The sequence below is a fragment of the Indicator indicator genome, chromosome 2 (assembly GCF_027791375.1).
Source record: "Indicator indicator isolate 239-I01 chromosome 2, UM_Iind_1.1, whole genome shotgun sequence".
Taxonomy (NCBI): domain Eukaryota; kingdom Metazoa; phylum Chordata; class Aves; order Piciformes; family Indicatoridae; genus Indicator; species Indicator indicator.
This window is the reverse complement of record NC_072011.1, coordinates 61,728,404-61,752,363: the sequence shown is the minus strand read 5'-3', so window position 1 is coordinate 61,752,363 and position 23,960 is coordinate 61,728,404. Positions and strand designations below refer to the sequence as shown.

At 48.9% G+C, this 23,960-nt stretch overlaps 1 protein-coding gene across 1 annotated transcript in view; it reads right to left on the bottom strand.

Annotated features, from left to right (window-relative positions):
* Nucleotides 1–11,853, bottom strand: part of EHD3 (EH domain containing 3) — a 38,490-nt gene extending 26,637 nt beyond the window's left edge. The window contains exons 1-2 of the mRNA XM_054399284.1: nt 11,554–11,853; nt 3,592–3,768 (exon numbers count right to left, since the gene is read on the bottom strand). Of these exons, the coding sequence (XP_054255259.1) occupies nt 3,592–3,768; nt 11,554–11,780 (404 nt within the window). The 5' untranslated portion in view covers nt 11,781–11,853. The remainder of the gene's footprint in view (nt 1–3,591; nt 3,769–11,553) is intronic.
* Nucleotides 11,854–23,960: the final 12,107 nt, after the last annotated feature.

Sequence of the window (23,960 nt, the reverse complement as noted above, 5' to 3'; positions counted from 1 at the left end):
TCTAAGTGTGTGTGTGTGTGTGCATACGGATGCTAACAGTGGTGTGACATCCAGCCACAGCAAATGTGTGACTGTGGGAGGGAGCAGAGCCACAGACAAGATGAGGGATGGCACAGGGACTGCAGACAGAGCCCTGCACTGCTCTGTTGAGTGGCTGTTGTCTTCAAGTCCCTGCAGTTATGAACTCCTCCAGGCTATGCAACAGCCTCACCCCAGTTTTTCAGACAAAAGTCAATCCTCACAGGTTAGCTGAGTGACCTCTCTCCTAAGTTGTCAGCTATTTCTGACCACATATTACAGCCTCTTTCTCCCACATCCACAGCTTAGCAGGTGGCAGCAAGGAGCATTTCTGAATGTGTAACACCTCATGTATTTAACTTAGGGGCTCACTTAGAGTCAAAGAATTGTCAGGGTTGGAAGGGACCTCGAGGATCATCCAGTTCTACTGCCCCTGCCATGGGCAGGGATACCTCACACTAGAGCAGGTTGCACAGAGCCACATCCAGCCTGGCCTTAAAAATCTCTAGGGATGAGGCCTCTGGAGATTTGTAGGGCTTGGTTCTCCTGTTGTGTGCCAGGCACAGCAGTAGAGAACAACAGGCTCAGGAGGTCTTGTTATGCCCCTATCCTGCCACACCAGGTTTGCTCTCCTTTGCTGCAGCCCTGAGAATTCCTCATGGACTAATGTTAAATGGCTCAGGCAAGAAAATTTTCCACCAGTTTCTCTAGGGCAAGTACTCCACAGGAGCTTTCAGATATAAGGTCAGAGGCCAGCATGAGTGAGTGCATTTTGGCTCTGTTGGCAAGGTTAAGGCTGCTGCCTTCCTGCTGCCCCAGCAGAACTGCAGGACTTCAGTGAGCACGACCTAGTTCTGCCTGGGGCCATGTGAAGGGAAGGGCATGGTGCCAGACTAGACCTTCACCACCTCTCCAGGCACAGCATGGCCATGAAGGAGGAGCTTGTTATTCATGATGTCTCCTGCCACTGACAAGACAAAAGCAGGACTGATTCCACCTTAGCTACCTGAGACAGACACTGGGGGTCAGGGGAATCTTGCAACCAAGCTAATGTGATATGAAAGTAATGACAGATTCCCAATTTTGCTCCAGGCCTTTGGTGCCAAACAAGTCCTCCTGATAATGAGGTGCAACCTGTAATCTCTCTGCTGGGATCCTTCCAGAGCTGGAATGAGGAAAACAAGCCCTTCCCTCAAAATCCAGGAACAACCTGAGGCAAGGAAAGGTGGACAAGTGACAAGGTACTGTAGAACTGCTGTCCTCTTTTCAGCCCCAGGCAGCTTGTCAGCTCTATCTCTGCCCTTAGCCAGGAAGGCAGGCGCTCCTGGGAAGCAGTGGAAGGAGGAGACAGGCTCTGAGCACCACAATGAGCTCTTGTCTCCCAGCCAAACCCTAATGGTACCACTCTTCCCTTGCTTCCTGGCAGGCAGCAGGTCCCAGTCTCTGCTGGGGAGTACTGGCTGGATGTTCATTCCTGCTCCTCCATTTAGCTCCCCTGGAGCAGCAGGCTCTGCACCCAAGGACACAGTGCTGTCAGCTGCCACTTCCCAGCTGTATGAATGCTACTGCCCTGTACTGCTCTGCTCCTCCCCACTGGTGCCCACAGCAGATCATTACCTTTAACAACCCGTGGATCAAGTGGATTTGCTCATGGTCACTCTCTTATCTCAGGGGTGTGGTTGAGGGAGATCCCCTCCCTCCTCCAAATGCCTTGCTTGTAGCTGCCTGGCTGAGGTCAGGGCCTCAGCACACACATAGCAGCAGCAAGATATGTGCAAGGCAGAGTCAGCTCTGCAGTGTCTCTTGCCAAGAAGCCAGGCCCACAACTGGTAAGCGTGGGAGGCTTAATCCAGTCCCTTGGGTGCACCCTGACTTACCTCTGCTAAATTTCTGGCCCTCTGAGCCAATTCTTGCATGCACTTCACTTCCTAATTAGCTGTGCATTACCATCTGCCTTTTCAGCACTGTGATGCTCACACTGCTGAACTAGTTCCCCTCAGCCTGTCTTCCTCTGCCAGTTTAGAAATCATCACCTTGTTTTATGTCAGCAGCAAAGGGGTTAATTAGCCTCTCTGGCTACTCCCTGCATTGCTGGCAAGACTGCACTTTTGCTGCTACTGAGTCACTGCTCTGCCCATCTTCCCAGCCTTTCTCACAGGCACATACTTGACTGCTTTCTCACAGGAGAAAGAGTAGTAGCAGGAGAGCAGGAGTACAGCATGATACAGTGAACTAGGTTAATAGGACACAGATCCCATGCAGGCTGAGGAGCAAACTGCATTCAGGACACATCAACTAGTTCAGTTTGGGGTTGTTGGCTTTTTTTGCTCTCTATGCATGGCCTTCTTGCTTCCTGATGTTGCTTCTCCTCTGCAGTGAGCTGTCTGGCAGTTCTTGGCTGTTAACAGAGCTGCTCTGAGTGATATTCTCTTCATCTACTATCTCTGCACTCCAGGGCAAACCACCTTTCCTCCCTTGGTGCAGGGAGTGGGTGGTCACCTGATCTAACTGCTGGCCAAGTGCAGATGTTCTGGGCCCTATAAAATATTAAAATATTGAAAATATCTCCAAGTCTCACAGATGCAGGACTGTGTTGATGCATTTACATGATGAGTCTGTGTAGTGATCAAATATTGCTCACAGAGGCACTGTGAGGCTGCCTGCATAGTGGCAACTCTACCTAGATGTCTCTTCTCTGCAGGTCCCTTTTCTACCTTACTGCAGCCCACACCAGCACTCCTGTGGGCAGTGCTAGCAGTTGGTGCTGCACTCTCTGGATAGACATTCTCTGAGCTCAGAGGTTGAGAGGGAGCCAAAGCCCAAGCTTTCCTGATTGTTTGGCTAGGCAGCTGCCATGTTTGCAGCATCTCCCACACTCTTAGCAGGGAAGGTGCTGCTGAGGGGTGTAGTCAGGCAGTTGGTTCCCATCTGCCTACTGTAGCACAGTTTGTGCTCATCTAGGATATGGGTGTGTGCTGCTAGCTTCCTGCAAGGCCTGGATCCAAAACTCAGTGTGGCTGGGTTAGGCTGAGGGGCTAGAAAGGTCACATTCCTCATGTCACAGAGCCACTGTCCAACCCCCCCCTGCTACAATAATTTTTGAGAGCTGTCAGTTTGCATCTTAGGTTCTATATAGAGAGAGCCTGGTTTTGTGGCAAGGGAGACATTCAAGTCACATTTAAAAGTGCAAGCAAGCAAAGACCTGTGTGATGTGCCAGTCTCATGTCTCTACTGCCTTCAGTGGCTATGTGTGGTTGGACAAGGTAATTTCAGGGAACTGAACTGAAGAAGCTAGGAATATAAAAGCAAGGGAGAGTGAAGTGTAATATTTTGATCTGTGGACTCCTGCAGGATGAGCCTGACAGGCTGTGCCACGTTCTGTCCTTGCTGAAGTTAAAGGAAGGTTTGTCCCACTCCAATTTGTTCATCTGCCCTTCAGTGAGTGACTGATGTGCACCCAGTAGGACTGGAATGGCTTTGCATCAGCCATGTGGATGTGGGGGAATTGCTGGCTAGGCACCTCAGTAGGTTCTAGCTTTATTCTCCAGAGCACCTAAGTTCTTGAGTACTGACCTGTTCAAAAAGGCATTGCCAAAGGCGTTGAGTTTCCTGAAAGGTTTTTTGGGATCCACCACCAGTGCGTTTCCAGGAATGATTCCTTCCACATCTCCTTGCATAACTGCTATAAAGGAGTCAGTTGTAGGCTCTGGTCCAATCCTCATCCCTGGGAAATCCTGCTCCAGCAGGTACCTGTAGGCAAATAAACAGGATGTGGGCATGAGATGTGAGCTGCCTAAGTCCTAAAGGAGTCATACAGAAGATTGCAATATAATTATGGAGCACAAGAACATGGATCCTTCACAGACTATTTTTAGCATTTGTCACTCAATCATTTGGTAAATGTCACAGGAACTTTTCTGCTCTGCATGTCCACTTTCAAAGCTTTCTTATTTCCTGTGGATTAAGAAATGGAGGTGATACTTTAATCCTCAAGACATGTGGAACACGCTCAGCAAAGTGAAAACAGCACTTCCCTTGCAGTCACAGAGGTAAAGCCCCAAACCTCACTGGCCTTTGGTGCCAGTATCAATCATTTCACTGCTGCTCATTCCAGCAGACTCATCCAACTAATGTGCTCAGCCCCCAGCCCACATCAAATGCCCACTTCTCCTCTACTTGACTGCTGGAAGCCTCGAGGCCCCCTTCTTGTGTGCTTCTGCAATGCAGCTACAGGTCTGCATCACCAGTTGCTCAAGAACATTGAGCATGAAGCATGTGGGTGGGTGGCAGAGTATATCCCCAGATCTGTTGTCAAGCTAAATAGCACAGCAAGCACAGCAACCCTTTTTATTTCCTAAGCCTCTGGCAGCTTCTCTGAAGGTAGAGTTTGGCAGATTGCAGGCCAAGACAGTCACCCATGTGGCTATAGGACTTTGAATAGGACCCTGGCAGCACATCCTGACTTATCTTGCCAAATTCAGGGTGTCAGCTGTGTCCATGCCATGCAACAGTTGCCTTTGGCTCAGGAAGGAGGTCAGGTCTGTATTTGTGAGGGTGGGTGCAGAAAACATCCCCCTGCAGATCCTGTGCTGAAAATGAAGACCACCATATCCATTTGGCTTGCAGAAGGTAGAAGGAACTGGTCTAGCTTTCAGTATGGGCTGGTGTCAGACCTCCTGACCTAATGATAAGCTCTGGATTGTCAAGTAAGAGACATAATGACTACCAGGTTAGGGAGGTTAGTATAGTAATGAGTTGCTGCTACTTGTTCTGGCACTTCCTTTTTCCTTGCTTTGACTGAAACTTTAGGAGGTAGAAAGCAGAAACAGATAAACATAGAGTTGCTGTGATGTTAAAAGCAAACTCAGGTGCTGGGGAAAGCAAATGGGACAAGGGATGGGGATTTTTCATGACTGAAACCAGCTAACAACCAGCAATGGCTGACTCAGGTGAGTCTTACCAAAGAGGGGAAGTTTCTAGATGAGGGACTACAGGACCACTGGCATGAAGGCTTGTGCTAAGTTCTTTTTGGGGGGTGTCTTGCTTTCAGCATCATTTTTGCAGAGGCGATCACCATCCAGTGCTTGAGGAACAGCAACAACAAAAGGAAAATGGTGGTTTGTCAGAGCTATTTATTGACACTACAAACAGCATCTTCAGATCCCAATGGCCCAGGCCCTATCAGCTGGATCTAGAGGTAAACCAAGCAAAAACACGCCCAGCACATACCTCAAGTCACTGCCTCTTATCTGCCTAGGTACACACTGATGAAGATAATGGCTGCAGCAAGAATAACTCCAGCAATGACACCCCTCGTTCCCTCAGGAGCTTCTTTATTGGTATGTATCATCTGTTTTCTTACAGCTTTCATCTAGAGTAATTTCTAAGTCCTGCACTCACCAGAGTGCCATCAGAAATGACTTCTCTTAATGGAAGCAACTCTGAGATGAAACAGGAGCTGTTTGGCAGTTGCCATAAAAAAAAAAAAAAAAAAAAATCCAGGAAGGAGTTCAGGAAGGGAGCAGCCCTCTGACCTCCTACACTAGGGTGGATACATCCTATCTACCTAAAGCTCATTCAAGGGTTGCTTGAGCTTTCCTATAAAAGTGGGCCATTAGCTAACAAAAGCAGGCTGCAGGTAATGCTGCTGTGTGCCACCTGCCTGGCCAGCCATCACAAAAATACACCTCCCTGGCAGCTACAGTAACTCTTCTCTAGCCTGAGGCAGCTGAGAACAAGGAGGAGCTGCTTTTGTCCCATCAAGGGCTCTGCAGACTATCCTATGAATGTTCTTGGCTCACTTCCCTGGAAAGCTCTTTACATTGCAACAGTGGTTTGCTAGGTTAGAAGTCACTTGGCCAGACTCTGGAAACTAAGCTCAGTCCTCCTGGATGGCAGTTTAGAAATTGTTAGCCCCTGATGGGCATTGCTGCAATGCTAGTCACTGCTGTGGGCTTTCTTCTGTTCCTGCTTGGACTTGGCTCTTGGTCTGACAGTCTGTTTAAGAGTGACTTAGGGATAGGTATTCCCTGAATCCTTAGGAATCAGCCTCTGGGTCCTCCTCTTGCAAATATTCCAGAGAAAAGAAACAGGCAGTGATAACAATTGTCAAATGCAGCAAGGGAAGTGCTTTTGAGAAGCAGCCCTTCCTCCCTGTGCCAGGTCACAGCCTTGCCATACCAACCACATGTTTGGTTTTCATGGGTTTGAGATGGGTTCCAGCAGGAACAGGGAGGTGATTGTCCTCTTGTACTCAGTTCTGGTGAGGCCACACCTCGACTGCTGTGTTCAGTTTGGGGCACTTCAATACAAGAGAGATGTGGAGGTGCTGGAGCCAGTGCAGAGGAGGGCAAGGAAGCTGGGGAAGGGCCTGGAGAATAAATCTGATGAAAAGCAATTGAAGGAGCTGGAGACGGTTAGTTGGAAACAGAGGAGGCTGAGGGGAGACCTCATTGCTGTCTACCTGAAAGGACCTTGTGGAGAGGCTGGTGCTGGTCTCTTCTCACAGGTAATTACTGGGTAGGTTCAGACTGGACATTGGCAAAATTTTTTTCCCAGCAGAGTGGCCAGTCATTGGAATGTGCTGCCCAGGGAGGTGTGGAGTCAGCCTGGTTGTGTTTAAAGGTGGTTTGGATGTGGTGCTTGGGGATGTGGTTTAGGGGTGACCCTTGTGGAGTAGGGTTGTTGGTTGGACTTGGTGATCCTGAGGGTCTTTTCCAACCTGAATGTTTCTGTGATTCTGTGATCAATGCACCATGCTAGCTTTTGAGTTTTGTCATTGTCCAAGAAAGTCTAAGCAAAAGTCCTGAGCATAACAGCAACACCCCCCCTGTAGCCAGGCTGCTTCCTCACAGAAGCTCTCACCCAGAGGTAGCTCCAAGCCAATGTTACTCGACCTGATGTGCAACAAGTGGTATGAAATCAGAGAGATGAAGCTTTGCACTGTCAGAGCATTTATGTGAAGGCTTCTCTGGGAGATTGGGTGCACTCTGCAAGCAGGGTGCCTGGAGCACAAGAATCTCTTTGTACACAGGGCAAACACAAGGGGATTTTGTTGACACTGTGTGATGGGGGAAGGCACTTCTGCTAGGCACTGACACGGGTTGCCTCTGCCAACAGAAGCAAGCCAGAGAACACAGGCAGTTGTCACACTGGTGGGGATTTCTGGGAGAGAAAAGCAAACACTAGTTGTGGAAAACACCACAGTGAGCAATTTCCCCTGCCAGCAAATCATGCCTTACTCTGAGCTGCTGAACGGGGAGACATGGAATGAAATCCAATCAGGCTATGTGGAGAGTCTTGCATCTGGGAAAGAACCACCCCATGGACCAGGATAGGTTGGGGACTGATGTGGTGGAGAGCAGTGTAGGGGAAAGGGACCTGGGGGTTCTGGTAGACAGAAGGATGCCCATGAGCCAGCAATGTGCTCTTGTGGCCAAGAAGGCTGAAGACATCCTAGGGTGGATTAGAAGAGGTGTGGTGAGTAGGTTGAGAGAGGCTCTCCTCTTCCCTGGTAAGGCTGCATCTGGAATCTTGTGTCCAGTTCCGGGTTCCTCAGTCCAAGAAGGACTTCAGGGAACTGCTTGAGTACAGCACAGAGCCACGAAGAGGGAGTGGAACATCTCCCTGCTGAGGAAAGGTTGAGGGAGCTGAGGCTCTTGAGCTTGGAGCAGAGGAGCCTGAGGGGTGACCTCATTCATGTTCACAAATATGTGAAGGGCAGGGTCAGGAGGATGGAGCCAGGCTCTGCTCAGTGATGTCCAGTGACAGGACAAGGGGCAATGGGTACAAGCTGGAGCAGAGGAGGTTCCATGGGTACAGAAGGAAAAACCTTTCACTGTGAGAGTGCCAGAGCCCTGGAGCAGGCTGCTCAGAGAGGTTGTGGAGTCTCCTTCTTTGGAGGCATTCAAAACTTCCCTGGATGTGTTCCTGTGTGATCCTGCTCTGGCAGGGGGCTTGGACTGCATGATCTCTTGAGGTCTCTCCCAACCCCTAACATTCTGTAATTCTGTTATTCAGGGGCTTGATGGAATGACCTCCAGCCAGGCTGGTGAAGCCTGCAGAGAGCAGCAGGCAGGAAGGGTTAATGACCAATGTGCTTTTTTGGAGAAGTGGCTGGAAGCAGCAGTGCTACTTGCCCTATTTCATGTCTGTCCCTACTCCCTGTGAGGGACAAGGATAGGAAAGCTGCATTAGTGCCAGCCTGGCTTGAGGCCCCCTTTCCCAGGTGGGTTTGAAACAGTATAGGAGGCAGGCCAGGAGATCCCAGGCTCTCTGGGCAGGACTTTGCAAGATGTGGGGGAAGGGGGCTGCTTGCACCTGATGAGTCATGCAGGAGCCATGCAGGATACTGCTGTGTGTGGCACCAGAGGTGATGCGGAGAGGGAAAGGAAGGAGGACAGAGCAGGAGGAAATGGTGACAACTGCCTGGTGCAGGCAGAGATGGAAGGGTTCAGGGCCATGCAGGGAGGTCATACCAGAGCTCTGCATGAGGCCTGAGAGAGGCCAGGACGTGTAAATGATTAGCTGCAGGAGGAAAGGGTGGCTACAGCAGAAAAGCAAGGCATGTTGACAGTTAGCAGGGCTCTGGCAGGCTTGTTTATTTTATTAGCAGGATGGCTGGACAGAGGCCAGGATTATTTTTAGGAAAGACCATGGAATCTAAGTTAATTAGCAGAGTCATGTTCTGTCCTGCACTCCCACCCTCTTACAGGAAACATAAAAAGCAATAACATCATGAAGGCTTCAGTGACATCCTGCCATGGCTGTCAGATATTCCCAGGTAGAGGTGTTACCTTGCCCTTGCCATCACAGCCTTTCAGACTCCAGCCCTGCAGGAAAAGCCTCAGCCAAATGCATGCTGAGAAGAGAAACCAGAGTGAGAGGCTACAACAGGAAAGAGGAATGGAAAAGCTGCAGTGAGCAACACTGCATCTTTCACAGAGCAGAATAAGGCTTCCTTCTTTGGGTCCCTGAAAGCAGGGCAGAAAACATCCTGGCTCCACTGAAAACAAGCCAGTGCTCCTCTCCTGCTTTGCTGGCTTTAACCCACACAGACTCACTGCCCTCCTCCCCACCTCTGCCACTAGGAATGTTTCTGGCTGCTGACCTTGACTGCCTGCCTTCTGCCACCAGCTCCTGACAAGAAGGCAGCCTCACTGCAAGATACTGCAGCTTGGGTGCATTTGTTTCATCTCACATTTCCCAAGGAAATTCTTGGGAGATAAACCCGCCTCAGGTAGGAGAATAAGGTCCTTTGTTTTTTTTTTTAATGGTGGACTGGGAATCAGGTGGCCTGGGACTGAGTTCATTCCACAACAGTATTTAGTGGCATTAAGTCATCTCTCTAAATTGCAAGGCAGTACAAGCAGGATGTAATGTGTTAAGAGTGGAATGGATACATGTGGATAACACTAATTACCTCCCATCCTGATATAATTATGGAAGAAATGTCCAGAGGCTGTTTCTTACTTCACTCTACCACGAAGTTGTAATGGTTGCCTCCCTTCTCCCTTCCTCGCCCAGTCCCCTGTTTAACTCCCCCCTGCTCTCCCTGTGCCTTCCCACAATAACTTGGGATGCTAATCTGCTTATCCCAGCTCTCCAATGACCACTGCCTGCAAGCCTATCAGGAGCAACACTCAGTTCCCTGGCACCTCCTGCCTTTGTTTGGGAACATACTGGAGTAACACAACCTCACACTCCTACTCTTCTTAGGGAACTCTCAGAGAACCCCAGGGCCTTAACTTTCACCTTCTTATGCACTATTTTGCACAAGGATGTCTGCCTCCCTGGAAGGCTTCTCAGGTCCATTTTGCACTCCTGTAGAGCAGCAGCTCCTGATCACTTTGGCTTTACCATAGCCTTTGGGTAGGCTCATGCCAGCCCCCTGCACAGAGGAAGCTGGGAGAAGATACAAGCATGAATGCAATGCAGTGGTGAAAGAGCAGCTCCCATGAGCTTGCTGACAGCAGACCAAAGAGTGAAGACTCAATCTTCTCCTTCCACCTGAAACATGCTTTGAGCATCCAAACTGCTTGAAAGGAGCTCAGGCTTAAAGAAAAATAATTTTACTGAACAGAGCAGCAAAGGTAGAAAGTTTCTGCTAAGAACAGCATGCAGGTGAAGACTGCAGGGGAAATGCTGATGCTGGCAATCCAGAGCAGCACTAGGAAAAGATGCTGTAGCTACACAACCAGCAACCTGCCTGTGTTCAGAAGAAGTTCTGTTCTGAACATCAGTAACCCAGAGGACAGAAAAAGCCTTTCAAATAGGTCTGGTACCAAGCCACAGGAGAAAGATCTGGGGAGGAACCAGAACCAGACAGCTATGCTATCTAAGCTAGCCTGCTTTTTCACAGCAGCAACTGCCTCTCCCACAATGTGCCAAATGCTTTCTAGAGTGCTCCATGCCCCTTTACCATCTACCTACCTGCTCAGCAAGGAAGCACCTTTTTACTCTTAAGCTTTGTTTGCCAGGTGCATGACAAGTAGCAGAAATGCATTTTGTTCTTGGCTCCTGGCTGGGGCATTAAGTAGCAGGAATATTACAGCACACACAAAAAGAACCCTTTGCATTTCTCAAGGTCACTCCTTAAGAGATACAGGCAATTTGATTCATGTCTCTCTGCTCTGCACAGCTCCCTCCTCTACCAAGAAATACTGGTGGAACAAAGGGCTGGCTGCTTGTGGCTTGTGCCCAGATTTACACTGGGGTAATTCTGCAGATTTCAACACAGCCACACCAGGAAAAAAAGGCTGGAATTTAACGCTAAGCTTATGAATCACATAGGAAATGCAGACAGCACAACTTCAGCGATGATCGCCTGAGAGACTGCTGCAAGTTGAACCAGGAGTGTGGCTGAAGAGAGAGATCCTTGTAAGCGAGTCCAGCTGGAAAAGTTTAACCCCCTCTTCCCAGCATCACATCAAACCTGCTGCTGGCAGCTCCTCTTCCTTTACAGTTAGGAATGAGTCTGCTGCACCTAGCCCTTGATCAGAGCAGGACTTGTGTTTGGAGCCCCGAAGATGGGCAGGTCCCTCTTGTGCACAAACGTTGCTCACAGCAGGCTCTGAGCACAGAGGCACAGCACAAAGACTCAAGTGTTAGGGGACAGATCCATCCACCACACTTCAGGGCTCTCTGGGCCATAGATCGCCCCACCACCCAAAAGCTACATCCAGTTGAAACGAGTGGCTGCTGCAAGGGCTACCCTGACCCAAGCAGCGACCCTGTGCAAGGCTTCTCGCAGCCTTTGCACTTTGAACGGAGGAGAGGGCCCCAAGTGACTCAGATCTAATGTCCTGCTCGCACTGGGCTACTTCTTGCCACGTCGGTGTTTCATGAGCCATCTACCACCACCTTGTCCCTGTGAAGGAACACTCTCAGAGTTTGAGTGGAGGTGGCTTTCACTTGAAAACTGATGATGGGCAAGGAAACACAAGAGGGGTGCTGGCACCCCTTCTACCCCACCAAGGCCCACAACCACGGAGGCTGGAGCCATGGCCATGAGGGAGGCAGTGAGCTGGGTGTTACCTGATGAAGGTGGTCTTGCCAGTGGAGTACTGCCCCACGAGGAGCACCATGGGCTTGTTGTCGAAGTCGGCATCCTCCAAGGCCGGCGAGTGGAACTCGTGGAACTTGTAGTGCTCTTCCAGGGGCAGCAGCTTGGTTTTGTAGAGCTTTTTCAGGCCCTCGCTGACCGTCTGAAACACCTCGGGGTCCTTCCTCCGGCGGTCATCGGTGCCCAGCCAGCTGAACATTTTGGGACCACCTGAAGCCAGCCCCGCAGAGACCAACGAGATCGGAGCGTGGGGGCGGCGGCTAAGGTAGGCACCGCTGGCTGGCGGCCTGGGCTAAGCCCGCATGCCCCCTCAGGCCAGGCGGGCGGCCGGTGGGGCCCTGGACAGGCCTGGCAGGCCTCGCTCCCCTCCACCGCCCACCCGCGAAGGACGCCTTCCCGCTCGCGACCCGCACCCGGCGGTTTCAGTCAGAAAACGGCACCGGCAAGAGGATGCTGAAGCCGTTTCCCCTCGCGGCTCCAGATGAGCGGCACCGGTGGACGCCGCCTGCGTTCACGCCGCCGGCTGCCGGCGTGGGCATGCCGCGGAGGCAGGGCAGGAGGGGCGGTGGCGGCAGCGCCCTCCGAGTGCAGCGGGCGGTGTTTAAAGGGCGGCCCTCCCGGAAACGGGCCGGCAGCGGAAGTCGGCGGCTCCTGGCAGGCGCCGCCCGTTCAACACGGCGGGTGAAGCCGCGCTGGGCGGCGCCATGTTGAGGCGGGGCGCGATGCGGAGGGAAAACGAGGGGCGCGCGGTGTATCACAGCGCCGCCGAGTGGCCACCGCGGCGACTTGCAGCTCGGCCGCCATTTTATTCTGCTGCTTGCTTCACTTGGACGTAAGGCCCTTGAGATGAAAATTTGGCGGGATCTCGGCCGTGCCGAAGCGCTGCGACGCCGAGCTGGGTTTCCAGACCTTCTCCCAACCAATGACTTGCCTGCATTGCTGCAGCCCATCCCTTTGCAGGGGCCCACAGAAATGAGGGAGGCGCTCCTCAAAAGACTACGTCATTTAAGATGATCAGACAGGCAAATTAGTTTCTGCTCCTTTGTGCTTCTGTAAATCAGGAGAAAAAGAGGCTAAGGGGAGACCTTTTCGATGGAAAAGATCTACAACAACTACCTGAAAGGTTGCAGTGAGTCAGGGGTTGTTCTCTTCTCCCTAACAGCAAATGATAGGAGGAGAGGACATGGCCTCAAGTTGCACCGGGGGAGGCCTCGGTTGGAGATGAGCAGAAACGTCCTGACTGAAAGGGTTCTCAAAGACTGGAACAGGCTCCACAGGGAGGTGTTTCAAAGAGACAGGGGTGTGGTGCTGAGGGACATGGTTTAGCCCCAGCCTTGGTAGACTTAGAGAACGGTTAGACTGGATGATCTTAAAGGTCTTTTCCAGCCCAAATGATTCTGATTCTCTCACAGGTGCCAATCTCAGACTGCAGTGCTCGGGCTGAAGCCTGCACAGGTTTAGCAGCCCTGGCCCTCAGTGGCTGTGGCTCTGTGTGTCCCCAGAGCCAGCCACTGGCCATAACTCCTTTCTGTGGGGCTCTCTGCATCACCACTGAGCAGCTAGGGCACAAAGCAGGGCATTCCTCCTGAAATAGCTCCAAACTGCTTTATCCCTTGAGTTGTTCCAGCAGGTCTGGAGGGGGTAGAAAGCAGCCCTGGGGAAAAGGACTTGAGGGTGCTGAGGGACGAGAGGCTGGACACGAGCAAACAGTGAGAGCATATAGCCTAGGAGGCAAATTGCATCCTGGGCTGCATCAAAACAAGTGTGGACAGCAGATGGAGAGAGGTGATTCTGCCACTCTGCTCTGCTGAGAGCACGTCTGCAGTGCTGTGTCCAGCTCTGGAGCACTCAGTGAAGGAAGGACATGGATCTGATGGAGTGGGTGCAGAGGAGGGCCATGAAAATGATCAGGGGGTTGGAGCACCTCTGCTATGAGGACAGGCAGAGGGGGCTGGGGGTGTTCAGCCTGGAGAAGAAGAGGCTTCAGACGGACCTAATAGCAGCCTGCCAGTACCTGAAGGGGGTTACAAGAAGGCTGGAGAGAGACTGCTTAGAGAGGCCTGCAGTGATAGGATGAGGGGCAATGGTTTCAAAGTAGAGAAGAGCAGATTTAGATTGGATGTTAGGAGCAAGTTCTTCGCTTTGACAGTAGTGGAACACTGGAAGAGGTTGCTCAGGGAGGTGGTTGCGGCCCTCTCCCTGGAGATGATGAAAGTGAGGCTCGACAGGGCTCTGGGCAGCCTGATCTATTTGAGGATGCCCCTGCTGATTGCAGAGTGGGGGTTGGACTAGATGACAGGTCTGTTCTAACCCAGACTGTTCTGTGATTCTGTCTAGGCAGTTTGGGAAGTGGTCCTGATGAGTGGTGGGCTCCTGCCCTTTCCCAGCCATTTGCAGACAGGAGGAGCAGAGGCAGCAGCAGTGTCTAACAAGTGGTTTTGTCATGGGGCTGGGGTGGCACTCCATGCTGCTTGTGGCCCTGCGTGCCTGGACAACTATCCAGGTCCCTTCCATGCCTCTAGCTGCCCTCTCCCTGGCTCTCCCCATTGTGGGATCCCATGTGCTTGCATGCCCTGTGGCATGATCTGACCCATGAAGTGTGAGCAATGACTCCAGGGACTGGTTTTTCTTTTTCTGGAAGAAAATAACAAGCTGACTGCGTTTTCTGAAGGTCAGGCTTCTCCACCTTCCTGCCAATGCCTAAAGCTAGGCTGAAAACGAAGTTAATGTTTTGAAACTTCTTAAGACTAATTTTCCTTCTTTCTTTAGTTTTATAGAGACTTTTGGCTTGGGGAATTTGACTCCTTTCGAATGGAAGCTCCTGAAAATGAAAGACCCTGTACAAATCAGCAGATTTTTGGCAAGAACTCCTCAATTTGTTGAGGGGAAAAAAAAAAAATTGTTTTCATCTAGGTAGTTTTGCCATTTAAGGGCTGTGCTCCTTTAGTGCATTTCTGGTATTTCTGCAGCTATATATGGAGTCTCTTTAGTGCTTGCTTGTCATATCCTCAGAGCCAAGTAAAGGTCAGACCAGGAAGCCTTTGATTGTAAATCTCTCCAGGCCACCTTGGTGCCCTTCCTGAATGCAATGAATGGGGGAGGAAAGCAAAGTTTCTGTTGTGCAGGCTGTGGGAGCTGTCTACAACAGGTACAGCAGGGGCAGACTTGGCCTACATTTACAAGGGGATGGTATTTTAATCATGGAGTTGCACTAATCATTAACATGTATGCCTGATGTCCAGGTGGCCCCCCAAAACTGTTTTCTTGCCTGGAAGAGAGTCTCTTTCCTCTCAACTCTTTGTCACCACAGCAAGTCACAACCAACCTTGACAGTTTTTATAGGCATTCTTGAGGTGATTCACAAACACTGCACAATCTTACTTATTTTCCAGACTGTTTTCTTAGGAGTTTCTCCCTGGGAGGCTGACTTCCTGAAGAGTTCTTTTTACCTTGAAATAGAGAACTTGCCAAAACCAAAGGGAAGTAAAATTAGGAAAGGAAGTTGTGAGTTACAGTTAGGGATTTTCTTTCTGCCAGAACCTGTATTGAAAATTTTAATCTGTTTCTAGTGTTTATTCCTTTGAAGGCCTTAGGAATGGTTTAAGATGGTTTTGTATTGGATAGATTGATCTTGTTTGTTCTTTAGGTTTTGGTTTTGGTTTTTTTTTTCATTTTAGTAGCACTTTTTAAAATTTGAAAGCAGAAAAAAGGACAAAACCAATTAAATTTTTCTTTCTTTTTCCTTTTTTCCCCCCCTCTTCTTTTCCCCAAACAATGTTTTTACACTTAAAATGCTGCTGCTGGGAGAAAGATGTTTTGCTTTCTTCACTGTTTCTGAACTGTTAAAATACAAAAGCTCTCTCTTAACAGCCCTGCACAGAAACTACTCTGCTGTAGTGCCTAGTGCCTGACACTGATACTGATGGAATTTGCTGTTGTCCTCTACTGTAGAATCGCAAAATCATAGAACGGTTTGGGTTGGAATGCACCTCCAATGGTCATCTAGTCTAACCCCCCTGTAGTCATCAGGGACACCCTCCAGCCTGACCTTGAATACCTCCAGGGATGGGGCCCCAAATACCTCCCTGGGCAAACTGTTCCACCACCCTTGTGGTACAGAACTTGTTCCTAACATCCAATCTAAATCTCTTCTTTTTCTTCAAACCATTGTCCCTCATCCTGTCACTGCAGGCCTTTGGAAACAGTCCCTCCGCAGCCTTCTTGTAGCCACCCTCAGGTAGTGGAAGGTTGATATTAAGTATCCCTGGATCCTTCTCTTGTCCAGGCTGAACCCCAGCTCCCTCAGCCTGTCCTTGTAGAAGAGGTGCTCCAACCCTCTGATCGTTTTTGTGGCCTCCTCTGGACTCACTCCATCAGGCCCATGTCCTTCCTGCGTTGAGTGCTCCAGAGCAAAGTAGCAGAATCCCTTCTCTAAATCATAGCATTGTTGTAGTTGGAAAAGGCTTCCAAGATGCAGTCCGACCATTGACATGGCACCACCATGGCCACTTAACCATGTCCCCAAGGGCCATGTCCACACAATTCTTGAACACCTCCAGGGATGGGGACTCCACCACTTCCCTGGGCAGCCTGTTCCAATGCCTGACAACTCTTGCAGCAAAGACATTTTCCCTAATCTCCAGCCTAAACATTCTCTGGCACAATTTCAGGCCATTTGCTGTCATCCTATCACCTGAAGAATGGAGAAGAGACCAACCCCTACCTGTCTTCAATCTCCTTTTTTCTCTTGAAGGCTGACAGCTTAAACTTTTAAGCCTGTAGTTTCTCAGTTGTGTCTCTGCTGTTGGTAATATCGTTGGCAGTCACTTAGCTTGATTCTTGTCTCAACCAGGATAGGCTTTGCAGGGGAAGATTCACTTCCACTTTTCTGGAAGCAAATGGGGCTGGACTAAGCCATGCAGTATTTGCACTCAAAATGAAACCTAATTTTGGGTGTGTGGGGAGGTGAAACAAAATATTATATAACTGAAACTTGTTTCATGTGAGATCAAGTCACGGTGAGGTGTGTGTTTGCTTATCTCCTGCTTTAGGTTGGACAGGTTTACTTCCTCCAAATGCTCACCTGAGGATGGCTACATTAGCAAGTCACCCAGTTTGAAAAGAGGTGGTGACTCAGTTGGTCCAGTAACACTTTGACAGTGTTTTGAAGAAGGTGGTGGGAGCGGTGGAGTTCAGTAACATGAACTTCCTGCCAGCACAGATACTATCACTGTTTGTTCATTACCATCTAAGAAACCCAAACAGACTGTGTCAAAAGTTCAGGTAGTGATGGGTTCAACAGGTTACAGCTGGCTTTGTGGGACAGGGATGAAGGGAAAGAAAGGTATCGAGGGCCACCAGAATGAAACCAAACACACTGATTTGATAAGGAAAGGGAAGGAGAGTTCCTCTGCTTCAGCTACATCAAACTTCTCAACCACATGCTGTTGCCATGTGGCTTAGGAATAAAAATATCTCTGGCCCTTCCTCACTCATTGCTCTGCTTTTACAACTCAGAAGGCTGCTGCCTTCCTCTCCTGCCCTCGCTGCTCCTGCATACTCCTCCACAATGTTTCCCATTGTGTTTCTCCTATTGTTGTTCTTAGATGGCTTCATGCACACACACTGTGCTTTTCCCTATCCTCTCCATGCTGCTTTTCTCCTTCATTGTCTGGGGTGGAACAAAGCACTGGTACCCACGAGTGCCACCAGAAATGGAGAACTACTCCACTCTGGTGAGACCCCACCTGGAGTACTGCATCCAGTTCTGGAGCCCCTGTTATGAGAAGGATCTGGATGTGCTGGAGTGTGTCCAGAGAAGGGCCACATGGATGATTAGAGGACTGGAGCTCCTCTCCTATGGAGACAGACTGGGAGAGTTGGGGTTGTTCAGTCTGGAGAAGAGAAGGCTCTGAGGAGACCTTAGTGTGGCCTTTCCAGTATCTGAAGGGGGCTACAAGAAAGCTGGGGAGGGATTTTTTAGGGTGTTAGGACTAGGACAAGGGGGAATGGATCAAAATAAGAGGAGGGGAGATTTAGATTAGACATTAGGAAGAAGTTCTTCCCCATGGAGGTGGTGAGACACTGGAACAGGTTGCCCAAGCAGGTGGTAGAAGCCTCATCCCTGGAGGTTTTTGCAGCCAGGCTGGATGTGGCTGTGAGTAACCTGATGTAGTGTGAGGTGTCCCTGCCCATGGCAGGGGGATTGGAACTGGGTGATCCTTGAGGTCCCTTCCAACCCTGACAATTTTGTGCTTCTGTGATGATATGGGGCTGGATAATTTAATTACAGTGGCATTTTTGCCTCCAGAGAGTTTACATCTTGTGTGACAGATAAAGCAGGCACTGCACACAGAGGACCTTACTTGTGTGGTGTCTGTAGCTGTGCCAGATAGGAAAACCCTCTGAGCTCTCTGTTGTCCTTGCAGCGCAGGAGCTTGGTGGCTTCTTCTGGAACTCTTGGATAGTTTTTGACTGTCTCTGTCACAGGATGTGTCCTCTCCTCAGGCTTTACTTACATGGTTTGGTTTGGGTTTCTTTAGGAATCGTTAGGATTTTGTGATAGACAAAGCAGAGAGGCTGTTCTGAGGAAATGTGGGGGTTGAGTTGAGGGTATTTCCTTTCTGAGCTTTTTTCCCTTACCTGAAAGCAGCAGTCCTGTTCAAATCTATTAAGACACAGCTGGGCACATCTTTCTGTTCTCCCTTGTCAGAGACAGAGGGAGATACGTGGGGCTTTGTGCTGTGAATAATCCAGTGGCTAATTAAACAAGGAAGCTGTGAGGGGTGAGACAAACAGGAATCTGCCTGATAGCCTGACCTGTCCTTTCATGTCTTCTGAGGAACATTTTGCATTGGGCTCGTCAGAAATTTTCTGCTATTACTCAGCAGGCATTTTTACCCTCTTGATTCTACCACAGAGCCTGATAGGTTAAGACTAGCTCTCAGGGTTACGTAGGCAAGACAGAAATATACCTGCATGCATATAAATACATAGATAGAGGAAACACAGCTGCTGTTTGTAAGCAGCAGGTGCCAGTGGAACAATTACCCTTGGCTGTGAGGACTCACCTGGAGAAGGTAGGACATCAAACACCAAGTGCTGTGTGGAAGGATTTGGTGCTGGCCTTGAGCAGGCCATTTGTGGCTGTCATAGAGCTAGGATTTGCCAGGGGTGCTGAGTTGAAGCTGTTCTCTAAGGATCAGCTGGGTGTATTAATTACACCACCCTGCTGGCCCTGCTGAATGCAGCAGCTACTGCTGTGCTTTGCTCTGGAAGCATTGAAGGGAAAGGCAGAAAGTTCATATCAGCAAACATGAGAAGAATGGTGTGATGTAAAACATTGAGATGAGCTTCCTCAGCTGCCCTGCAAGTCTCAGCTCCAAAGCTTCTGCCTGCCAAATGGATGGGAAACACAGGCTGGTGTTTTAGCTAACACAGATTTTCTGTACCCTTGTCCTCTGTTTTGCTGGTTAGGGGAGGTTTAGCTGATGCTTGGTCCCAAAGTATTCTGCAGAGATGACAAGTTTCAGTTGGCTTTAACAGCAGTTGTGAACAGTCATCATCAATCACTGGTGAGACCTCAGCTGGGGTATTGTGTCCAACTCTGAAGCCCTCAACTCAGGAGGGACATGGACCTGGGGGAGTGGGTCCAGAAGAGGCCACAAAGATGATCAAGGGGGCTGGAGAACCTCCCCTGTGGGGACAGGCTGAGGGAGTTGGAGCTGTTCAGCCTGGAGAAAAGAAGGCTCTAGGGACACATTAGAGTAGCCTTCCACTGCCTGAAAGGGGAGTACAAGAAGGTTACAGAGGGACTGTCTCCAAAGGCCTGCAGTGATAGGGTGAAGAGGAATGGTTTGAAATTAGACAAGAGGAGATTTAGACTGGATGTTAGGAACCAGTTCTGCACCATGAGGGTGGTGGAGCACTGCAACAGGTTGCCCAGGGAGGTGGTTGGGGCCCCATCCCTGGAGATATTCAAGGTCAGGTTGGACAAGGCTGTGAGCAACCTGATCTAGTGCAGGCTGTCCCTGCTGACTGCAGAGGGTTTGGACTAGATGACCTTTGGAGGTCCCTTCCAACCCAAACCATTCTATGATTCTGTGATTAGTATGATTATGAATAGGCTGTTGTAACCTTGAGTGCTGAAGGACAGATCTTGAGTAAATAGGATTTTCTTTTTTTTTCCACTGATTTTTGAGGTAGTTTAGAGAACTTGCACAGAAAGGAATATGAGTTTTAAATTTTCAACTAGAGCCTTCAGTAATGAATCTTTGCTTAGAGAGGTATAGTTTGAAGTTCTGAAGCCATCCAGGCATTTTTGCTAGAGATTTTTGTTAACAACAAACCTGCTCAGGGGCAGGTTCAATGCTTGGCCTTGAAAATTTTGGCACCAGAAGATGTCCAACAATTTTGTGGACGGTAATCTATGCACGTAAGATTCAGGGCAAGGTCCTCCACCTGTCTGTATGCTCATTTATTTTGTGAGAAGACACACTTCAGTTTCTCTTTTCAGGATGTTTGTCTGTGCTAAAAAGCCTACAGGAAGAGTGGGAGTCAGGATTGAGCTTTTGTTTTTAAGACACACCACTATGTATAATCAAAGACTTGAGGTTATGCCTGCAAGTGCTGTTTTCATATGAATACACTCACTTTTCCATTTTGAGAACAGCTGGACACTGGAATCATCTCCCAAGGGAAGCAGTGGATTCCCCTACACTGGACAGTTTTAAGACTCAACTTGACAGGGTGCTGGGCCAGCTCATTTCAACTAGACTGTTACCTAGAGCAGGTGATGCTTGGGGTCCCTTCCAACCTGGCATTCTGTGATTCTCTGTGATTTTCTGTGACTAATCACTGCTAATTTTTCCATGTAAATATGAGGAAAAAAGTTTTCCCTGTAAGGGTGACAGAACACTGGAACAGGCTGCCCAGGCAGGTTGTGGAGTCTCCCTCTCTGGAAATATTCAAAACCTGTCTGGGTGTGTTCCTGTGTGACCTGCTCTGACAGGGGGGGTTGGACTGGATGATCTTTTGAGGTCCCTTCCACCTCCTAACATTCTGTGATTCTGTAATTTCTGTAGCTGCTGTTCTGCTGTATTAGGTGACTGGTTGTGAAAGATGGCCCTGCATTGTCAGTTCTGCTCACCCTAAAATCTGTTATATTGCACACAAACTTTTGCTTTGTTCAACACACTCAGGAGAGGCTTCTCAGCTCAGATACAGATTGTCTTTGTTAAATCAGTGGAGCTGGGCTGAGTTCTCTCAGCTCCACTTTTACAAATTCACAGATTGCATTGGGTTGGAAGGGACCCTCAAAAGTCATCTTGTCCAACCCCCCTATAGTAAGCAGGGACACCTTCAACTAGGTCAGGCTGCCCATGGCCAGAGGTTTAGCTCTCAAGTTGCCCACTGCCCCAGTTTGCCTGGGATAAATTCTCTTCACAAAGAAAGTATGAGGCTGCTGAAGAATTCTTTCATGGTCTAATTACTTAAATTACAAGTGAAAGATTTTCTGTGGATTCTTCAGATTGCCATTTCAAGACTTAAGAACAACTCCTCTAAGATGCTGAGAAAAAAGATGAGGGGAGATAAGATGCTAGTGTAGGGGAAGGACATGTATCATGTGGCAAACTTGCTAACTAGGGGAACAAGGAGACTTTTAGGGTGTCAGGTAGTGATAGGACTAGGGGGAATAGAGCAAAACTAGAAATGGGTAGATTCAGATTGAATGTTAGGAAGGAATTCTTCTCCATGAGGGTGGTGAGACACTGGAACAGGTTGCCCAGGGAGGTGGTAGAAGCCTCATCCCTGGAGGTGTTTAAGGCCAGACTGGATGTGGCTGTGAGCAACCTGCTCTAGTGTGAGGTGTCCCTGCCTGTGGCAGGGGGGTTGGAACTGGATGATCCTTGAGGTCCCTTCCAACCCTGACAATTCTGTGATTCTGTGAATAGAGAATCAATTCCATCCAACCTACTGGTTAGACTCAATGATCTTAGAGGTCTTTCCCAAGCCAAACAATTCTATGATTCTGCTGGTTCATGGCTTCCCTCTAAAGCTTTTAACCTCTGTCTGCTCCACTTGGCTGCTTTCCCTTAGTTAGTTGCTGTAAGAGACTTGCACACACTTTGCCCGTGCTGGAGGCCATGGTGGGACACTAATTCAACCTGTTTGCAGTAACATTATGGAGTGGAGCACAAGTGATTTCCAGGGCTACCTCGGCTGGTCATGTAGAACTGTCTCTCGTGCTTGCTCACACACATGACTGCCACCAGGCTGTAGGCAGAAGGTTAAAAGATGAAGTGGAGCACCTTGTGGCTGTTTAAGCAGTGACTGTTGGTGACACATGAAATGCTTCACTGCATCTTTTGTTCAAAGATTGCCAGGAAAGGGAGGAAAGGTTTCAGAACAATGCACCTACAGGCAAGTTTCATCTGGAAGCTTTTCAAAACATACAATTAGATGGGTTGTTGATTTTCAACACACGCTGCTACAGTTGGGGCTGCTGGTTGAGTTTCTTCAAAGTAAGGCTTCGTGTTCAGATTACTGTGTCAGTTCTGATGCCCCCATCACAAGAAGATAGAACTGCTGGACTGAGTCCAAAGGAGGGCCACAAGGATGATCCAAGGGATGGAGTACCTCTGCTTAGAGGACAGGCTGAGGGAGCTGGGGTTGTTCAGCCTGAAGACTCTAGGGGGGGACCTTAGAAGCTGCCTTCCAGTACCTAAAGAGAGCCTACAGGAAGGTTGGAGAACTTTTCATAAGGGTCTCTAGAGACAAGACAAGAGGGAATGGTTTTAAACTGAGGGAAAATAGGCTTAGACTGGATTTTAGGAAGAAGCTCTTCAGTGTGAGGGTGGTGAGACTCTAGAATAGGTTGCCCAGAGTGGTTGTGGATGCCTCCTCCCTGGAGGTGTTCAAGGCCAGGTTGGATGAGGCATTGAGAAACCAAGTCTAGTTGAGAGGAGTCCCTGCCCAGGGCAGGGAGGTTGGAGCAGAGGATCTCTGAGGTCCCTTCCAACCGGAGCCATTCTTTGATTCTATGATTTAAACCTCCATTTTTGAAAGCATGGGGCTTTCTTCATAGTATGTGTGGGTTTCAAGGCCTATCTGTAAGATTTCGTTCCTTTTCAAATAAACACCAGTCTGAGGTGAGGACCAGTGACACATTTTTATCAGGCATTGCAGATGCTCTGCCCACCCAAACATCAAGTCTGCAGTATTTGCTTTTCAGTGTAGCTCAAAGTATGTCAACTGCTCACCACTTCCTTTCCTGAGGAGCAGCAAAATGAGAAATTCTTCTTCATATATGTTTTGGCTGTCTACATAAAGTGCAGCCAGTCTCCAAGCTGTTTTCTTCCTCTTGTTCTCCTAGATCTATTGCTCTGTCTGTTGCTCAGGTTTTTGGAGCTATGAAGGTCAATGGCTATAAAAAGGCAAGGTCTGGAGGCAGAGACAGCATTTTTCATCTGGAGAAAAAAAAAAAGTAGGCAAGTGGTTATGCACTTAAATCCCCTTTTCAGGTCTGAAACGTCTCCTGTGCAACAGAAAATTGAATTTTTGGCTCCAGGGTTATATTTTGAAGATTTTTTTTTTTTTTCCTCTGGGTTGCCCTTGAGGATCAAGCTTTGTGGATCGGTTGGTTTGATAACAAATGAGAGCTGTGTGTGGGAGGACAGCACAATCTGCAGTTGTGCAGTTTCTCACAGGGAATGCTGGTGACCTTCACCTTCCAGGGGAGTAACAACCAACTGGTTCCTCACTGAGACCAGCTTCCTAGGGTGCTTGGGGCAGTAATTTTGAGTCTTAGAGAGCCTCTCCTGCAAGGAAGCCTCCCAAGTACTGTGTCATTACGCCACGTGAACCATTGATTGAACTTTGCATTGCAATTCATTTCTTCAGTCCACACTGTAATGAGAAGGCTGTGATTATCATCACCTTGTTACCACTGATGGCTGTGATTTGCTTGCTGAGATTTTTAATCACAGTTCCTGCCGGGTGCCCACCACTTGAAGCAAAAGGTGATGGCTGCTGATGTTTAGCATAGCTCCTAATATTTACAAGGGGCCATGAAATCACTATTTGCAGTGGGAGGGGATGGGAAACATCTGTCTTGAATGTTGCAAGGGCAAGAAAATCATCTCAGCATGCAATTTCATATGTGAATCTGTGAGAATCACCAAGATGGAATGTGATCTCCTGGGGGATGATTGTTTCATTCTCCAAAATGAGGCAAAAAGGGCAAAATAGCCATTGGGAGGTTGTTAGTAATGGCTTTGTATCACCTAATGTATTCCAGGGTTTTGTTGGACTTTGATTTACCTTGTTAGTTGGTTTTTATAAAATTATTTTTAAATTTAATTTTAATTTAATGTGAATT